Raw genomic sequence first — 19,880 nt, 5'->3', positions numbered from 1 at the left:
TTAATGTGAAGGTTTGATATTTTTTTGTACCTTCACAACGTTTTACTGTAAAATTTTAGTATTATTTTATGGTGTAATGGGTTTCACGAAAACATGACCCTAACCCTCGGGTAATTTCACTTTTGAATCCATTAATCTTTATCTATTAATTTTAGATTCCAAGTCTCTCTATCTCTCAAAAGAATCTATATTCAATAGTACGTTTAAAACCAGTTGAATGATTGTTTTACACCTCACCCACACAACCAAAGAACGTTTGTATAATCAAAAAGATAAAGAAATTATGAATCTTTTATTTCTAAATATTATTTTAGTTCGTATGCGTTATTTAATTTAATATCTAACTTTTGTCAATGGATTATTTTATGTCTTTTTTGTATGTTTATAAGACTCTACTAATAATTTAAGGTGATTAAAAAATGTTTTTTATATGATTTAATTAACTTAATAACACGAAAAGTATATTCAATACATGTAGTTTGCTGATTATCTTTTAAATTTTTTGACCAAATCTTGAAAATACTTTCCTATATGCATATAAGAAACCGCAACATATCATATTTTTGGCTCAGAAAATAGCATGTTTTCTTGGGCATATAAAAAATTAGCATTTTTTTCTTGGATTTTCTCAAAATCTTATATATTTTATTCATTAATAAATCTTAAAAGATATAAATAAATTGTACAAGTTTTTTTTTCGATTTCATTGTATTATGTTTTTTAAAACATATATATGCGTACAAATTTGTGCCATGAAATGGACAATAAATGTATACACATTTCGTCTTTTTCTGGCATGAAAGTCTGTGCCATCTGTAATTTTTCAACATATTTATTTCAAAAACCATAGTTTTTCTAATTTTATATAAATTTAGGTTGTTGTAACATAAAAATAATACATAAAACATTAAGTTTATAAAATTTGTGCAACGACAAAAAGAGCGTGAGGATCACGCAAGTATAGGTGCGTGCTGATGGTACTCCCTCTAACATCTGGGGTATACCTTTAACTTCCAGATTATTTAATTACATGGACTTCACAACCCCAACCCCAACCCCCTTTAGAAATCCAAGAATCACAACTGCATGGAAAAAGTCTCACAAAATATAGCTATATAAAATAAACTCCTATTATTTTACATATTCAATACCACTATAAACCACTTTTTATATTTCATATATGAAACGGTAGTTGTGAAAAGCGGTGTTTATAAAGTGTTGTTTTATTTTAGAAGCGTTAATAATTGTTTCGTTTATGAAAATGGACAGTTTTAAATATTTTATATATAAAATAACATTGTACTTTCACATGTTACACATTCAGATTGGTTTATATGTTTGCATGAATTATTGGGTTTGTAAAAGAAGATAAATATAAACACTCATACATAAAAGGGATTTAGTTATTTGAGAACTATCATTATAAGTGATTATTTTATATGATTTTTTCTATTTAACTGTAAAATTTAATATATTTATTAACACACATTTGTTTCATATATATTCGGTTTGTTACATGAAAAATTTCAATTACATTTTTGTTTCACAAACAAATAATAAATGTTCGTATTTGAAAATAAATATATATTAATTATATACTAAATCCAAACTATAAATGAAAAAAAATTATGTGAAATGGTAGGTAAAATAACAAAGGCTATCACAAGTTCATATATATATATATATATATATATATGAAAAAAAGTGGAAAAACAAGACAAACCCACTTCCATTAAACCATCTGCTTTCTACTCCTCCTCTGCACACAACTCTCTTTCTATATATCTTTCAATTCTAGAGAGAGAGAGGGAGAGAGATTTGTGGGTATAAATTATAATGCAGTATCTACACACAGAGAAAAATTGGAGAAATAAAACTAATAATGTGTGTTCTCTTTGTAAGGTTTGATTAGACGCCGCCGGCGCCACCGTGCCACCACCTCAAACTTTAAGAATTCGGATGGGCAGGGAAGAAAACAATTGCCCATGTGAACCTCCATCAACCACCACCGGAATCAGCAGAAGAAAGCACCGGTACCCGGTGGAGGAAACCAGACCACCAGGAGATTCCGAGGTGGGTTGCTCCGGCCAGTCATGCCGATCATGTACCGGCGGGGTGATCGCCGACTGCGTGGCGGTGTGTTGCTGCCCATGCGCCGTCGTCAACTTCTTCACCCTCACTTTCCTGAAGCTTCCATGGATGATGGGCAGAAAGTGTTTGGGTTTGGATAATAAAAAGAAAAGGAGAAAGAAGTTAAAAAACGACGATACAGACAAGGACAGAAATGGAATTTCGAGAAAAGATAAGGGAGTAAATAGGAAATCTCAAAACTTGGAAGAAGAGGAAAAAGAAGAGTACAGTGCAAGGTTTGAGGCAGAGAAGGTTTGGCTAGAGTTGTATAAAATCGATCACTTGGGTTTTGGCAGGCTCTCCTTCACTGGAATTCAGTCGCTTGAGTAACACCACCAAGGGCAGTTTCGGTACTAAACAATGCATTCATTATTAACTCGTATTTTTAGAATGTATTTATACTCGCAAGCAAGGTTGATGGTAAAGATTCTTAATTTGACAGGGGTAGTTTAGTGATTTACTATCTTGTCCAATCTTCCTATTTTTCCTCCATAGTTAGACAAAAAAAAAACTGCATTGTTGTCTCGTTCAGTCTTGTTCTGTCCCAACCTAATTCGTAGTTTTGTACCAAATATTAGACAACATTTTTTTCTTTTATTCCTCATATCCTGTATACCAGATACATTACGTATAAAAACCATTTTTTAGTGGTGGGATACATGATACCGTTTCTCGAACTTTTATTATCCCTTCAATTGCTCTTTTAAAGATTAATCATGAGTTTTACATATTTTCATATGATGTATCATAATCAAAGTGTACCACTCTAGAAATTGACACTTTTAGACATCTATATTTGTCTAGTCCCTCTCAACGTTCTGGATGATCTGTGCCCGTTCAGCTTCTATTGAAGGGAGCATGTTAGAGTCTAACATCGGCTAGACCTGTATCATTTCTCCTTTATATATGTATTGGAACTTCCGTTATGTCATAAGAAACCCTTTTAGAGATTAATTCAAGGGATTCCACATTTTCTCATGTTAAAAAAATTGTACAATAAAACCTTGTGGGGTTAACTCAATTGGCAATAAAGGTTGGCTTTTGGGGATTCTCCTTGTAGGTCATCAGTTCGAGTCTTGCAAGGCTACTGAGGATTAGTCAAGGTATGCGTAATCTGGACCCCTAATTAACAAAAGAAAATGTACAATAAACTCTCATTGGGTTAGCTCAATTAACAATAAGACTCTTCTTTTGGGGATTCTCCTAAGAGATCAACGGTTCGAGTCATGTATTGTCTAGGAATTTTTCTGGCTATTCTCTAATCTTTACAGTCCCATGATTAGTCGATGTACGTAAAAGTTGACTTGGTCATCATGGTTAAAAATATGCAATAATGCAAATGAGTTATATTTGGATCGAGTTAAAAAAAAAGGGAGGGGGGGAAATGAAATATGAGGTGATGGAAGGACAGAAATTGGTAAAGTGTAGAATGTTTATGTGCATGTCGTAGTGTCCCACACAATGCTTTCATAACACTTGTACAATTCCACTCTCCGTGACCCTGTCTCTTCTTCTTTTTCCTCGGTACTTTTTTCTTTCAAAGAGTGTTTTACTATTAGGACAGTTGTTGAATGGTTTAATTTTACATGATCAAATGGTCAGAATAATTAAAAGACTATCGTGATATAATGTAAAATAAAATATAATTGTTTGGTAATTATTTACAATGAAATTAGGGCTAATCGATGGAGAAATGTCGTTGCTGAGGGCTTGGAGAATAATTAGAAGAAAAAAAAAGGCTGGTTTACCTCTTATCAGATAAGATGAGAATAAAACATAAATGTCTAAAAAATTACAAAAAAAACAAACAGTTTGAACAATCATACCTCATAATAAATCAGATATAAAAGACTAATAAGAGATTTTTTTTTAATAACAAATAAGACATAACCTTAGTAGCGATAATTTTTATCATTACCATATTTTCTTAAATATAACCTTTTCATAAAATTGTAAGAATATGTATAATTTTGTATTTGAGTAAGGGGCCGTTTACCCAAATGCTTAGCAGGTAAGTGCTTACCAATATGATTCAACATTATAATTTATTTTGATACATAAGATTTTAGTACATCCAAACATATAGAATACAACAAGTTACTGGGTAAGTGCTTACCTAGATAAGAGTCGTCATCCTTACTTACCGGATAAGACTCTCTATCATTTTTCATTGCTCTTACCCGATAAGATTATTGTCTCTTCTCATGTTCATCCGATAAGAAAATTTATCTTGTAAGCACTTACCAAATAAGTGTTTAGTAAACGGTCCCTAAATTATAGTTAACAATTTTTTATTTTGGTCCCTATGGTTTAAAAGTTACAATTTTAGCCCCTATAATTTGTAATTTATTGCTATTTTCATACTTATGATCTATATTACATTTTTGTTTCGGACTTTGTGGTTTACAATACTTCACTATTTTGATCTCTTGTACTTAAAGATACGAATTACATTAGGTACAAAAATAGTAATAAATTACAAACAAAAAAAATAAAAAATCATAACTTTTAAACTACAAAGATGAAAATCGAAATCATAGTCTGATTGGTTTAAGTATGGACTCCAAATGTCAAAAGTGCTTGAAGGTCCCAGGTTCGAATCCAATAAGGAATAAGATACTCTCTTGTGGCCACAAAGGTTCAAATACGATGACTTCAGAGTCCAGACTACTTGTAACAAATGTGGTCACCCTGTGATTAATCTGCTTGTATAGTGATTTGGATGTCAATGTTAAAAATAAGAGGATGAAAATCGAAATTATTAGAAATAAGTCGACCAAAAATCATAATTTACTCTTTATTTTAGAAAAAAATATATTATATTTTCACCAATCATTCTACGACACGTGTTCATAATTCATAAGTCCCGGGACACGACATGTGTTCACGGGCAGCGACATACCAGAGACCTCCTCAAGAAAGAAAACATAACATCGAGTTTAGAAGCAGGAAGCAAGCAAGCATCCATGGCGACGATCCGAGTTGACTCGGAAGTGACTCGGATAATGATGGGAGTGAACGAGTCAAGCATCAAAGGTTATCCACATGCTTCAATTAGTAGCAAATCAGCTTTCGAATGGACCTTGAACAAAATCATTCGTTCAAATACCTCTGGTTTTAAGCTCTTATTTCTCCATGTCCAAGTTCCTGATGAAGACGGTAATACTTTTTCGCTTTATATGTTTTTCGTGCTTATTTTCCATAATTACTTGTTATTTTCGATTTCGAACTGATTTTAGGGTTTGTGAAATCGAATTTTAATCGATTTAGGTTTCTTCGTTGTGTAATTTGTTAGTTTAATTTGGATCTACATGTATTAAGTTTCGATTTTATGAATTTGTGTGATGAATTTAGGGTTTATATGATTTGCTGCTTTTACTGTTTCTGAAAGGGAGTAATATTGTAATGGTCTGGTGTCTTTCTTACGGATCTCTTCTTTATATGAATTGTGCTGTGTTTATGCATTATACGATCTAATATAGGTGTTAATTTCGAATCTGATGAGGAATATGGTGAGTGAGATGTAGTTTTTGCTGGTTAATCTACATGATAGATGGTTCTTAGGCTTATTGGGTTAGTTTATCTAATTTGCGACTGTTGAATGTTGTCAATGCCAATGTGCAGTAGTGCTCAAACTTTTCTTTGATCAAGTTCTGTTCTATGCTGTTAATCGTGCCGCTGTAGTGGTGGTATAGTGGTTTGCGGTCCTCGTAGAATAGCTTTGCAAAACAGTGGTGCTATTTGCCACATTTTGACCACCAATTTCAGTTGTAATAACGGTGCTAAATCCATGATTTTTCTTGTGTACTTTAGCTGGGCTATTTAAGTGTTGGGCTCAAAAATTTTGGCTAAGTATCAAGCTCTTTTAGGTTTAGGTTAAGATTTTCGAAGTTCACGACTTCTCAGTTTTGAAGTTGCTCAACAATATTTTGAAACGATGTCAATTTTGAAGCTGAAATTCAGCTTGTTTTGACTTTATTAAGTCATTTGAGACACTAGTTATTTCTTTTTAATTGTTAGGATTGTTAGGAGCACGGATGTAGCTGTCGAAACATACATATTAATATGCAATTTCAATAACTACTAAATGGACTTTTGACTGCCAAAATATACATACATACATACATATATACATATACATACATACATACATATATATATATATATACATACATACATATATATATATACATACATATATATATATATACATATATACATACATATATATATATAAATTATATATAAACCTCTATTTTTGGATGCTATACTATTGCGATAACTACTATATCAGATCACAGTCGTGACCACAATTTCATATTTTGACTGCTGTAACAGCATAGGTTGTGATATTTCGTTGCTTAGAGAAATAAGAAGTTGGTGGAAACCTCCTCTTATGAAGAATACCCCTCTTTTATGCCAAGATTAAATCTAGTTCATACATGTTTTATTTTGGTTCCATTATTCACAATGAATAAAACTAGTTATGAAGAATGTCGCTTTTGGTACCGGTGGTTATTCACACATATATGTAATGTATCAGCCATAAAACTGTATCTAGTCATTGACAGGATGTTCGAATCAGAGATTTGAAGTTGTTTAAATACTTGTGCATTATGTGAAAACAAAAAGGGCTGAAGTTCATATTACTATCAATTATAAATGATGATAAAGTGAAACATGATTTTAAAGTTGTCTAGTCTCTCTTCCCTTGCATGTGGTTTTGACTTCCGAGACAATGACTGCTTCTTGTGTAGATATGATGATAAAATCAATAGCATTTGACGAGTTTTCATTCTTATTGCGCTAGGTTTTGATGATATTGATAGTATATATGCCTCACCGGAAGATTTTAGAGATCTCAATCGCAAGGACAAGATTAATGGATCTCATCTTCTTGAGTACTTTGTGAACAGAAGTCATGAAATAGGGGTCTCTCTCTCTCTCTCTCTCTCTCACACACACACATTCTCTCAGACACACACATGGCACATCTTTGTGGTATTTGAGTCCATCTTGTTAGAGTCCCACATCTACTAGATTTGGACAGTTTCTCTTCAATTTATGTTGGAACTCCGCATCTCTCCTCGGTTACTCTTTTGGACTGTAATCTAATGGAATTCCACATATTCTCACATTTGTACATGGTATCACAGAAGGTTTACTGTCCGCCTATCTAGGACATCTTTGCCTGTCTAGTCTCTGTTGGAGGTGGCGTGTTGGAGTTCCACACCAGCTAAATTTGGACACTTTCTCTTCAATATATGTTAGAACTCCGTTTATTTCCTCAAGGACTTTTTTAGAGAGTAATCTAATGGGGTTCCAAATATTTTCAAACATCTCCCGCATGGTAGTTACCTTGGAGGTCATGGGTTTAACTCACCCTTCCCTTTTCATGCCGCTAAACGAAACTATTCGACCATGTGTCGTTTCTCCTCACCGTGCTAATTAAAATTCTCATAGGTTGCTTGTGAAGCATGGATTAAGAAGGGTGATCCCAAAGAAGTAATCTGCCATGAGGTTAAAAGAGTCCAACCAGACCTCCTTGTTGTTGGGAACAGGGGTCTTGGTCCCTTCCAGAGGTATGTATATTTTCTAATCTGTGTGTGAGTGTATACACATACATAGAGGTGGTTTCATTTATAAACCCAACCATTAGTATACAAAACAATCTCAACCCTTCATCTAGTCTAATCAATATTTGATTCAATGTATACCTCGATTATTTCCTAATATAAAGCGTTGATCATAATAAATGAACTCTGATAATCTTCCATAAATATTCAAATCATAATAAATAAACTCTCAATTAATTGGTTTTTATGGTTTGTATTAATGGTTGGGTTTATAAAAGATCTCTCTTCTATTTATATGTCTATCTATCTATATATATATGTGTGTGTGTGTAGGGGAGCGATCAAATGAAAACCACTACAATTTGTAAAAACCGTGCAAACCACCCTCATCCGTCGATTTCATTGTTTAATCTTATGAAATTTTTTCATGAAATTGTTTAATCTTGTGAAATTGTTTCATATAAWWMYTTTTTTTGATGAAKTTGTTTCATATATGGTTATGAAATTGTTTCATATAMTAYTTAATGAAATTTTAATKAAAYTGTTYYATGTATTTCTCTAAAATTAAAATAWTGAAGATGATAATATCCAWGATTAACATCCTCCACAATAAAAATGATTAATCAACCTCTCATAATTACAAAAAAATGAACAAAATGAAAAATTATGATTGGTGGAATGAGGTTTTTACGGTTTTTACAAATTGAGTGGTTTTCATTTGATCGCTCCCCAGTGTGTGTATATATATATATATATTCTAAGCATATTCCATCATTCATCTTTTGATGAGTATGAAGCCATTTTTTATTTAATATGCCAGGAGGTCATGGATTTAATTAAAATATCATTTAAGCTTACATACCTAAATGAACCACCGAACTCGAGACATTTGCAAATACAAACCGCTAATTTCTATAGTTTTCACCCATATGGTCAAATGGTGTCACCGCTTTAAAAAATTCATATTGGAATGATCTACAATTATTATCTAGCCAAGGGTATTCATGGAAATAGTCACTCTACTCTTTGAGGGTAAGAATCAGGTCTGCCTACATCCTGCCCCTCCTAGACCCCACCATCTTACACGTACGGAGTTCATTTGGTTTGGTTAATTTACCTGACCTATAACATGGATTTGGACCATGACACTTGTATTCTTTCTTGAACAGGGTTTTTGTAGGAACGGTGAGCGAATTTTGTGTGAAGCATTGTGAATGCCCCGTTGTAACAATCAAACGCAGCGCAGACGAAACTCCCCAAGATCCCGTAGATGACTGAATGTTTGTTCATATATTTACCTGTGTATGTTTTATATTTTTCATCAAAGATTTGGATATATCTTCCGAGTCCTTTTTCCCTTCTTTTATGACCCTTTTCGCCTATATAGTTATTGTGTGTTTGTTTTAAAAACGATAAATGTTATTTGGCCTTGTGTTTCGTGCAATGGTCGATGAATATGGATATCCTACAAAACCTCTAGCCCCGTCTCGTTTGCAGCATTTGGTGGGAATAGAATCCGCATTCGGTTAAAATGAAATCCCATAAACATGAGATTTAAAAATCTCATGGGATGGTTGGTATTTCACCCCATGTACTGGACTACGATCAAGGATGTCTTTGGTAGATAAACAAGTATGGAATGTTTTAATACTTCATATTGACATAATATTTCAGCAATTTACCAAGTTTGTCTTGAATGCATATTACATTAAGCATTATGTCGAGTGCCGTTTTATATGTTACACTAAAAACAAGACAAGTTTCTGGTCTGTCATTTTTTTACATACCAATACCAATACCAATACCAATACCAATCATATCTAGGGACTGCTTAAATGTTACGCTAAACACGAGACAGTAAGTTCTTTTGTCTTTATATAATCTCATTTTCACATACCGTCCTCCATTTTATACCCGATGCCAGTGCACGACAACAAGTGTTCGTTATGTCATTTCGTATACTGTCCTGCATACCAAACGCACGCTCTGTAAAAATAAGCAGGTGTGAAGAAACAAAGTCACAACACAAATATAAGACTCGAATCCAAAGATAACAAGAAAGAAAAAAGGCAAAATATATAATCTATTTCCATCCTTGAAATTTCTAACCTCCAAAACCTAATTTTACTACCAAACCAAACAAATTCACTTCATTTCATTTCATTTCATTTCATTTTCCAAACCTTCTCAAGAACCTCTTCGATCCCTTCTTCCAAATTTCCCTTCATTGCTTCACTCATTTCCCCTTCTTCACATCCCTTCACCATTTCCCGAATCGACTCCAGTTTCCGCTCGATAAACTCGAGGTCCGACATGGGTTCCTTCTCGTTCGACCCGTCTTCAAAAACCGAGCTCCGGAAGGCCGAAACAAACTCAGAAACTTCCGGAAGCTTCTTCTTCTTCACGAAACTCGATGGATCGAGGGCCGCACGTAACAGACCTTCCAACACCTTGTTCACGTTCACAGCAGAATCAATTATCGTCTTCTGGTCGTCTTTCGAATCTCGTTCGCACCCGTCTCGCGGACCTCCTCGGTGGTGATGAGATCGAGATTTCCTCCCACTGCTGCTGCTGCTCCTTTTCAAAGAATCTTCTAGATGTTTAGCCGCCATTTCTGGAACCTTCTCGGATTCCGTTTTCAGCTCTCTAAACGAACCTGAATGTTTTCCGGTCCAGATTGGACTTGTATACGGTGGCGAAAGATACTTGCTTTTCTTCCGTTGGCGTGGCGACATTGTTTCTTCTTCAATTCCACCGCTGTCGAAATCGCTTTCCGGCGAAACCGACACCACCAACGCCTTCCGTTTCCGCTCCCTCTTCAACGATCGTGAACCAGAACCTCCACCGCTCGTTTTCACTTTCTTGATTTTACGTTCGTCTTCACCGCCTTCTCCCAAAAGCTCCGCCACACTTTTCTGCTTCCGTTTTTGATGCAACTTTCCGTCACCACTTTCTGACGGGCCGTTGATATCGGAATCCGAAACGAACCCGCTTCTCTCCCCGTCTTCAAGACCTTCGATATACTTCAGATCGTGATATTCTGGCAATGATTGACCGCATTTCCATCGATAAAAAGCAGTCAGGCAGCTTTTCAAAACAGTGAGTTCAAGCTCAGCCATTTTTACACCTGGCTCCATTGTTGCAGAAGCTTTCAAAGTCGAAAAAAGCTCCACCGGATTCATTCCATCGATCAAAATCTTGATCGTGTTCCCTTTCGGCATACCAACTCCCGCCTTGATCCCGCTGTTCACGGCCACAAACCCGTCACCATCCTGATCAACTGGTCGACATTTACACATCATTTCCGCCTCCACGAGTGTACCAACCGCTTCTAAAGCCTTCTGAACCGCATTCACAAACTTCTTGGAGTCACTCTGCTTCGACATTTCGTCAAAGCAGTCGATGAACGGTTTTAATTGAGATGGTGAGCACCAAGAAAACGACCCGTCCCCAAAATACGCTACCAAGAGATGACCTTTACGTTTCAAAGTAGCGGCATAATCCGACGCATCCGAAGGGTCGTAAATCTGACCGGGCCACCATGGATGACTCTTGATTTTACCCCAAATGAAATCACCCACGACGAAATCGTGATCTTCTTCTTCTTCTACGGGTTCATCCCGTTCACCATCATAATCGCCTTCATTCTCCGCTAATTCCCTGACGGAATCTTGACCGTTTACATGAATTCCCTCATCGTCCTTGCTCGTATCTTCCCTGGATTCGACGATTTCCGCTTCGTTTTCTTGTTTATCAACTCCTGTCGGATCACTAACCCCGGAAACCGACTTCATCTCGCCGCCATTACCGCCGGAAAACGAGCTCTTTGCATCTGCAAATACCATATTCTCATCATCACCACCAACCAAATTACCAGAAACCCCTTCTTTCTCATTCTCATGAATCTCAAATCCTTCTGCTTGATTCTCTAAAACGTCGTCGTCTTTAACTTCTTGAATCACAACAGAAGTCTGAGTCTTTTCTATTACAGTCGTTGTAACAACCACCGCAGCGCCACCATCTCCTCCGCCGCCACCCGCCGTCGTCTCATCACACAAAACCTCATTTTCCGGCCGCAAATCTTCACCGACTTTTTCCTCCGAACTGGGTTTTAAGATTTTATGCGAATCATCAGTTGGGGAAAAAGACGAAAATACCCCTCCTAGGGTTTCAGTTGTTATCGTGTTCCCATCGATGGTCTCCATTTCTGGAAACAAATTTTCAAAAAAACCCACATCAGATTAACCCTAAGAACTCCAAATAGAAACCGATTAAAACCAAATTAACAACAAAAACAAACAAAATAAGCTACAGAAACCAAAAAGATTCCATAAGCCCATCAATCAGAAAACCCAATTAGGGTTTTCACAACCGCCATTGACAGCTGAGAGCTTGCTATTAGTCGAAACAGCTCAAATTCCACTGACACACCCACTTTCTAACCTCAAAATCCAACCCCAAATCAAATGAGGTTTCGCACAATTTCCACGAAAACCTAAATCTACGAAACAGCCATGGAATCAAAAGTGATCAGAGAGAAGAATACCTGGATGAAAAGAAAGCTTTTTTGTTCGATAATCGAATCTTCCTCAGACCATGAAAGGTGATTTGGGGGTTCAATTAATCGCTATCGAAGTAGGTGAGTTTTTATTATTACCCTCTCGAAACTTGGATTAATAATGAAAAAGAAATATTGATTTTAAGCAAATTGGGGAAAAAAAAGTGGAAGAAGATAGCAAAGTGAAGGGAGGGTGTCTGTGAGAAAGACAGAGGGGGGATATTAAAATGACAAGGCGGTGACATTTGTAATCACACTGTACCCCTAGTTGTACTCTATCTTTTCCGTACTTGGCTTTTATATTGCTACACGTATTTATTATATTAATTATTTATATAATTAAATTAAATCAGCATATTAATATTTTATTTTTAGATAAGATTGGTTTTTAATTCAATATTTTTTTTATATTTTTTAATAAATTAATTAAACAATTTTTTTTATTAACCTGTTGTGCTAACCGACTAATTACAGTACGACCATCTGTTTTGCGAGTAGCTTGAAGTCATCGCATTTGAACCTCGTGATCATAAAGAGATTTTATTCCTCCTTTGATTTGACATGATACTTCCAGACACTTTTGATCTTTAAAACCCAAGTTTAAATCAATCAAACACCATCTTTATGGTTAAGGTTTTAGCATTAGTGGAGATATAATATCATTTTTACTCTCTTGTATAAGTAAGTATTTTGAAATGACAGTTTTTCATTTGATAAAAGAATTTTTTTTTAAAAAAAATTTAAAATGAAAAAGAAAAAGTTAAATTTACAGAACAAAAAATTATCAAATACTTTTATTTATGTTATGTTATAAGATTAAATAATATTATTTTTAATTTTTAATTATATAAAAAAGTTTTTTTTTTCTCTCTCTCTCTTCCACCATTTAACTTTTACTCGTAAGTTTCGAGTCTTTTCTTCGTAAAGATCAAAAAAGTAATTTTTTTTAATTTTAAAAGATTTTTTAAATTTATAAAAACTTCCTTTCACCTTTGTACCTTTTTTTTAAGAAATTGTAGAAGCAAATTTATGCTTTACAACATTAACATCTATTTTTTACTTTGTTTGAGAGGAGTTGTTGGTATTTTGAAGTTGAACACAGATGGTTCTTCAAAGAACAGTATGACAGCAGGTGATGGTATTATTATGGACTATAAAGGCTCCGTTTTAATTGATTTTTTTTGTTGTAGGTCAAGATTACCTCAAAAGGCTTTAATGAAGATGAACCTTTCGCATGGAAGAGTATGCATCTTTATGTTGCGTGTTCTTCTGTCATGAAACCCGACAGCTTATGTGTGAGTTGTGGCTCACGCTCGAATAACGATGAGCAATAGCCATCAAACCGTAGGGGTATAAAGTGTTTAACATCATCTCTTTATCGTATGACTTGCTCACTCTTATGAAAAATTGTGAACTTATTGTAACCTTTTAAAAATGGTTAAGCAAACAACTTTAAGAGATTCATTGTTGCAAGACTAAGTAGGCGTGTCTTGTTAACAAGAGGGTAAGGCTTGTTGAAGTGATTAAACATGGATGTGGATCTCGATGTTTAGTTTAATCAATCTTTTTTTAAGTGTATAATATTATTATAAGAACAAATAAATTCACACACCCTCATCACCTTTAGTAGGGTATGAACCTTTGACATCCTAGGAGTCCAAAGACTCACATATCACTAGTCGAAAGGCTATTTGGTTAGTTTAATCAATCTTCTTAAACAATAGCTACAAAAATCTATTAATTTACCAGTCAAAATATATACAAAATATGAAATGGAACATGTTATATTAAGTGATAAATGGTTTTTTTTATCATTATATTAACTAAAAACAATGAAGATTTTGGGAATTTTTTTCTTTTATAAATCTTCTAAAATGAAGAAAGTAGCGATTGAGAATGAAATATTCTCTAAATGTGAATAAATTTGTAGAAATTATTGTTAACAAAAAGAACTGGTTTTTTATTATTCGCACCTATGAAAAGAAGTGAAATCAGATATTTAGGAAAAACAATTACAATGTATGAATTATATTGAATATTTAAATGATATAATTATAACATTCAGTCTCCAAAATAGAGAATTTATTGTGATGAACTTAGGATTTATTTAAAGATTTTTGACTTTCAATTTTAAAGCATACATTGAAAAGGTTGGGTTCCGTTGATAAGTGTAAGAATTGATCTTCACTCTTGGATGCATAATAGGATGAGATGCACCTTATTAATTTTCATATCAAAGAAGATTCATGAGTAAATTTTAGATTATAGGTAATCAAGAATACAGTTCCATTCTTATATTTCTCACCCGATTTTTCGTGTACGTCGAAAATGCTTTTACATTTTGGTTTATTTTAACATTTAATTATTTAAAAATTATAAATTAACTAGAAGCAACAATTGAGGTGACGTACTCGTGGCGGTTATCAGGTGAAATTTGGTATCGTGATGATCCGATAGCATCTTCAACAAATTTTTCAAAACATAAAAGAAAGAGGATTTTAAGCCAATATTTTAGACTTAGATGCACCAGCTTTCCAAAATCAAAATGGAGAAAATAATAAAGAGATGGGTTTTTAAACATAACCCAAAAAAATATTAACAAGTGAAACTACTAATATTAAAAATAATATTTATAAAAATAATAATTTTTTAATAATTAAATAAAATATTTTAATGTATCCTTCAACACGAAAATCATTCAAAAACTGAATGTAAATTAGATTTTAAATTTTAATTCTTTATTTTAAATATTTTTTAAAGAACTTATGGAATAAGACAACAGTAATTGAAATTGAAAGTACAGGTTTCGACACAGGCGCCGGTGATCAGTTTATTTCAAATTCAGTACTCATTCACTCATTGTCGTTTGGAGACCCATTTACTGTTAAAATTACACTTTGCCCCCTCAACTTTTATTCATGTACAATAAGTATCTAGAAATTAAAATTTTCACAAAATTGGATCACTTAATATATTATATATATGTGTATTTGAAGACTATAAATTACATTCGAAATTATATTTACTTTGTTTTTATACGAGTTAAATGTCAATAATAAGAATTAATTTTGGTTAAATAAGAAGAAAAAACAATTGGAATGAAGAATTTCGTGTAAAAGTAAAACCAACACAGGAACTCTATCTACAAACAATTATGCTTCTAGATGTAGCCATTTTCATAACCCAGTTTGATAAGAAGAAAAAACCCATGGGGATTCTTAAGGTGCATTGCCCATTTTTAATCAGCTTATTACTTGGAATCTATTTGTGATTTAGAAAAATCATATGTTTATTTTAATTTATTTTATTGGATTTACAAGAGAATATAGAGTTGGAATTAAGCTATATCATTGGCTAGAAGGTATAGAGTGTAAGCTAACTAAAACCCGAGATTGTTGGATGGCGTCATATGGAGAGGGTCACTTGCGAGATCCAAGAAGCCTCTGAGTGTTCTTCATAAGACTTTGATTTTGAAGTGGTATTGGTTGGTTTTCTATTAAGACCTTAATGGATAAAAGTGTTTAAATCTGTCTTTATAGATTGAGAAGATTTTTTCATAGATGGAAGAAGCGTATTTTTTTAATAGAAGGGGCAGATTTGAATTTTTTTTTTTTTTTGACTTTATGCATAAAGCTCTCCCTTATAAGCTTACTGGAATAAGTCATTTTTTATATCATTAAGCCATTGAGCATGTATAGCTAACCAAATAAACTGTAAATCTCATTAAGCTTGTTAAGCTAGTGAATAATCAGAAGCCTTGTTATCCATGTGCATTTTTGGTATATACTATTATGGTGATTACCCACTAAATACTCGGAGCAATCATTTTCTTTTCTATGGAAGATCTTATCAGCTTTAATTTAAGATCAATCACCATTTGAACTGAGTTGTGCCAAAATTCGTTACTGGAAATCCTCGAGTTATTCCGTGATACCAAGGCAAAGTTGGGTTGAAATACAATGCAAGGAGGTGAAATCATTCGAGATGTGACTGTTTTATCCAAGTTATTTCATCCTCTATTTCCCTAAATTCCGGAAATTCCTCCAACAGCATCAAATGAACAAGTTCATAGAAACATGAATATCATCAGATTTGACAGAAGGAAACACAGAATTGACGGAGTTCGAGATGAAATTTGCATCTAGTGGAAGTAAATTACGTCGACCTTCAATTCATAAAACGATGTATGCAAATTGCAAAGAGAAAATTAATTTCAATTATCAAAACTAAGAAATTAACAACAAATTACATTATGCAGATTCGAAAAAAAGGAGAGGAGAAATCGTACCACAAATTCGTGAAAACTAAGCAATTGAAACTTTGGCACCTGCTTCTTCAAGCTGTTTCTTCGCATCTTCAGCTTCTTCTTTCGATACTCCTTCCTTGAATTTTTTCGGAAGTCCTTCAATAAGCTCTTTCGCTTCCTTAAGCGCCAAACTCGTCAAAGCCCTAACAGCCTTAATCGTCGCAATTCTCGCATTACTCGGAACATCATCAATCACAACATCGAACTCCGTCTTCTCCACCACAACTTCAGCCACATCTGCTCCCGCTCCTCCAGGTGCGACGGCAACGGCGGCGGGAGCAAACGATGCGGCGGTGACTCCTAGCTTCTCTTGTAGGTACTCCACGAGTTTTTGTGCGTCTGATAAAGTTAGATTCGAGATTTCATCGCCTAGCTGTACGACCTTCTCCTCGGTGGAGACAGCGGAGACGGGATGGAGAAATGTCGATCTGCGACAGAATTTGGTGGTCCGGAGGGGGAATTCTAGAGTCTGTTTTGGAAAACTTACTGATGGAGGTGTAATGAGAGCGGCGGGGGACGGTGAACGGCAAGAGGACGAACGGAGGGTGATGGTGGAGAGAGGTGAGGATGCCGCCATTGGAGCAGAGCTCGGAGAATAACAGGGGAGACGATGAAGATAGGATAAACGGATTGAAGAGGTTTGGTCGATTTTGAGATAAAATGTATAGAGATGTTTGATTTTGTTTTTGGGTTAATTACATAAAAGTCCCTCAACATTTAAGTTATTTACATTTTACAACCTTCTAGTTTTATATACGTTCAAAAAATGTCAAAGGACTTAAAATATGAAAGTTTGTTATAGTTTTAACATGTTTTCATAATAATAACCAGTTTTAAATGTTAAAAGAATCAATTGTATTGTTTCAGGAGGTGTTTGGTTAGAGGTATCAAGCAGTAATCAATGAGAATTAAAATAAAAGAAACTAACTGGTTTTTCTATAAGATAATGAACATATTCCTCCATAAGCCTAAAATTTTATTCCTGGTTAAACTTGGGGAATGAAAATTCATTCTCTGTCATTTTCATTCCTCAACATGAGCCACACACGCGCTCAATAAGTGCAATGACTTATTTGTCATCAAATGGAAACGGTAACATGAATTGTAATACATCATCTTACATCTATAGGAAATGTGATACTATTAGCTGGTCTTTGGTCTAGTGGTATCTAATTAGCAGTAGAGCAGGTCCTCTCAGTTAGTCTAGGGTTCAAACTTTACCAAATTTGAAAAAATTGGTTGAGTTCATTTGTCATGTATAAATATCATACATATACTTCACAACAAAAATATTAGATTAAATCCCAATATGAAAAACTTTAATGTTGTATGCACTAAGGGTGCTCAAAAACCCGATTAACCCAACCCAACACAAAATAACTCAATCCAAAACAACCTGATGATTAAACGAGATGTAAAACTTTCAAACGGTAGGTATTTGGTTGATATGGAGTTATTATTATTTGAACCCAACCCAACCTAATGAACCAAATATCATATTTATTTTTTGGATTTAATATGATTGTTGAATTTATATTAATATATACAATAGTCAATAACAATATCACGTTCGTTCTTCATATACACATATTTTAATCTCTGCACATCTCTATGTAACTCATTCGTATATATGTTCAGTAATTGTGAACATATATATGTAAATTCAGAAAAGTATGGATATGTTGTATCAAATGGTTGATAATGGAAAAAAATTTATGGGTAAAAAATAACATATTCAAAGTTAGAAAAATATTTTAATATACAAAAATATCAACCCGACCAACCCATACGGGTTGGATTGGGTTGCACTTTGAGTTAGGTTAAGATTTTTCAAACCATAATTATTGGATTAGATTGTTTAAATGTCTTCAACCTGATCAACCCAACCCATAAGCACCCCAGTATGCACAATGATTACTCCATTTAAACATGTATATCTTATGTTATCTATATTAGATTTTGATACAAAAAACTTCGATCTTTTTTTTTGTCCTCCGTAAATTTAACATCATGATGATACAATAGAATTGAAAAGAACTCATAATAACAACCTAAACTAGAGGTGTGGCAAGTTTAAAAAAACACTAGAAGTGGTGAGGAAGTTTTGTAAAAGAATAAAAGTGGGGGAAGTTTTGTAAAATAAACTAAACATGGGGTAAATTTTGTAAATCGAAAAAAATGGGGGAAGTTTTGTAAAATAAACTAAACATGGGGTAAATTTTGTAAATCGAAAAAAATGGGGGAAGTTTTGTAAAATAAACTAAACATGGGGTAAATTTTGTAAATCGAAAAAAATGGGGGAAGTTTTGTAAAATAAACTAAACATGGGGTAAATTTTGTAAATCGAAAAAAAATGGGGGAAGTTTTGTAAAAGAAAAACAAATATGGGGGTGCAAAGTAGAAAAAAGGGGCATTCCGAGAATCGAACTCGGGACCTCTCGCACCCAAAGCGAGAATCATACCACTAGACCAAATGCCCAGATTGAAATCAAACGCAATCATATATTATATAATTATTATTTACTGTATAATTAAAATAAGAAAACATAAATCGGGTTGGGTTCACATGAGACCAGTCTGTTTTCTAAGACCCATGAGACTACTTTTTTACACTTGAAACTTCACAAAAAAAACGATCTTCACAGTGTTTTTGTTGTGAAAATTCAGCTTTTTATTTTCAAGTATAAAAATGTAGTCTCACGGGTCTCACAATAACAAATTGATCTCATGTGATCCCAAGTCAACATAAAGCAATAGAAAATAAAAGCTTATGATGAATATAAGACACACACACACACACACATATATATATATATATATATATCTATACTATCTTATAAAGCAAATTTAACAAAAGTCTTAAAGTCTTAAAATACTAAATGACCAAGATACCCTTTATATCACTTTTTCACTTTTTCATTTTTTCATCCCCTCCTCTCCTCACATACACTCACCCTTTCACAACCGATTATTTTTAAAATTATAATTTTAAATTTACACTTATACCCCTATAATTAGTTAATTAATTTACTTTACGTCCTTTATTTTTAAATGTTTCATTTTAAACATTTATCAAATTAATATACATAATCGTATATGAATTAAAAYATGTTTAAAAAATACATTTTTATTTTAACAAGTTACACCATTATAATCGTCTCGTCAATTCCTTCGAAATGAGTCTAATATTGAATAGTTTTTGACTTAATTATATTATTATATGTTATATATACTGTGAAAAAATATTTTTAATATTTACGATTTATACTTTTATAGTTATTTATATATATATATATATATATATATATAT

The 19,880-nt window shown here is 33.5% G+C and overlaps 4 protein-coding genes and 1 non-coding gene across 5 annotated transcripts; 2 read left to right on the top strand and 3 right to left on the bottom strand.

Moving 5' to 3' along the window:
- The first annotated feature begins 1,959 nt into the window (after window positions 1-1,959).
- Window positions 1,960-2,460, top strand: LOC112515620. Its single transcript, XM_025122520.1, has one exon. It carries the CDS (start codon window positions 1,960-1,962, stop codon window positions 2,458-2,460), a length of 501 nt encoding a protein of 166 aa, XP_024978288.1.
- Window positions 2,461-5,016: 2,556 nt separating this feature from the next.
- Window positions 5,017-9,189, top strand: LOC112515344 (universal stress protein A-like protein). Its single transcript, XM_025122104.1, has 4 exons — window positions 5,017-5,289; window positions 6,941-7,062; window positions 7,594-7,712; window positions 8,876-9,189. Exons 1-4 carry the CDS (start codon window positions 5,097-5,099, stop codon window positions 8,982-8,984), a joined length of 543 nt encoding a protein of 180 aa, XP_024977872.1. The 5' UTR covers window positions 5,017-5,096; the 3' UTR covers window positions 8,985-9,189.
- Window positions 9,190-9,740: 551 nt separating this feature from the next.
- Window positions 9,741-12,416, bottom strand: LOC112515553. Its single transcript, XM_025122439.1, has 2 exons — window positions 12,253-12,416; window positions 9,741-11,913 (listed from the first exon to the last, which is right to left on the bottom strand). Exon 2 carries the CDS (start codon window positions 11,909-11,911, stop codon window positions 9,872-9,874), a length of 2,040 nt encoding a protein of 679 aa, XP_024978207.1. The 5' UTR covers window positions 11,912-11,913; window positions 12,253-12,416; the 3' UTR covers window positions 9,741-9,871.
- A 3,945-nt stretch (window positions 12,417-16,361) lies between these two features.
- Window positions 16,362-17,191, bottom strand: LOC112515546 (50S ribosomal protein L12, chloroplastic-like). The gene has a single exon (XM_025122425.1). It carries the CDS (start codon window positions 17,145-17,147, stop codon window positions 16,569-16,571), a length of 579 nt encoding a protein of 192 aa, XP_024978193.1. The 5' UTR covers window positions 17,148-17,191; the 3' UTR covers window positions 16,362-16,568.
- Window positions 17,192-18,977: 1,786 nt separating this feature from the next.
- Window positions 18,978-19,049, bottom strand: TRNAP-UGG. The gene has a single exon. It is a non-coding gene; the product is annotated as a tRNA-Pro (tRNA).
- Between the last annotated feature and the right edge of the window lie 831 nt (window positions 19,050-19,880).

This window comes from Cynara cardunculus (assembly GCF_001531365.2).
Source record: "Cynara cardunculus var. scolymus isolate 2C chromosome LG 7, CcrdV1, whole genome shotgun sequence".
In the NCBI taxonomy this organism is placed as follows: Eukaryota; Viridiplantae; Streptophyta; class Magnoliopsida; order Asterales; family Asteraceae; genus Cynara; species Cynara cardunculus.
Note: the sequence above shows the minus strand (reverse complement) of the source record. Positions and strands in the feature narration are given on the sequence as shown.

Excerpts from the sequence above, each read along its gene's own strand:
- LOC112515344 (XM_025122104.1), top strand. The coding sequence starts at position 5,097 with ATGGCGACGATCCGAGTTGACTCGGAAGTGACTCGGATAATGATGGGA. Across the intron at positions 5,290-6,940 it reads CCAAGTTCCTGATGAAGACG|GTTTTGATGATATTGATAGT; the intron begins GTAATACTTTTT and ends TTATTGCGCTAG. Across the intron at positions 7,063-7,593 it reads ACAGAAGTCATGAAATAGGG|GTTGCTTGTGAAGCATGGAT; the intron begins GTCTCTCTCTCT and ends AAATTCTCATAG.
- LOC112515546 (XM_025122425.1), bottom strand. The coding sequence starts at position 17,147 with ATGGCGGCATCCTCACCTCTCTCCACCATCACCCTCCGTTCGTCCTCT.
- LOC112515620 (XM_025122520.1), top strand. The coding sequence starts at position 1,960 with ATGGGCAGGGAAGAAAACAATTGCCCATGTGAACCTCCATCAACCACC.
- LOC112515553 (XM_025122439.1), bottom strand. The coding sequence starts at position 11,911 with ATGGAGACCATCGATGGGAACACGATAACAACTGAAACCCTAGGAGGG.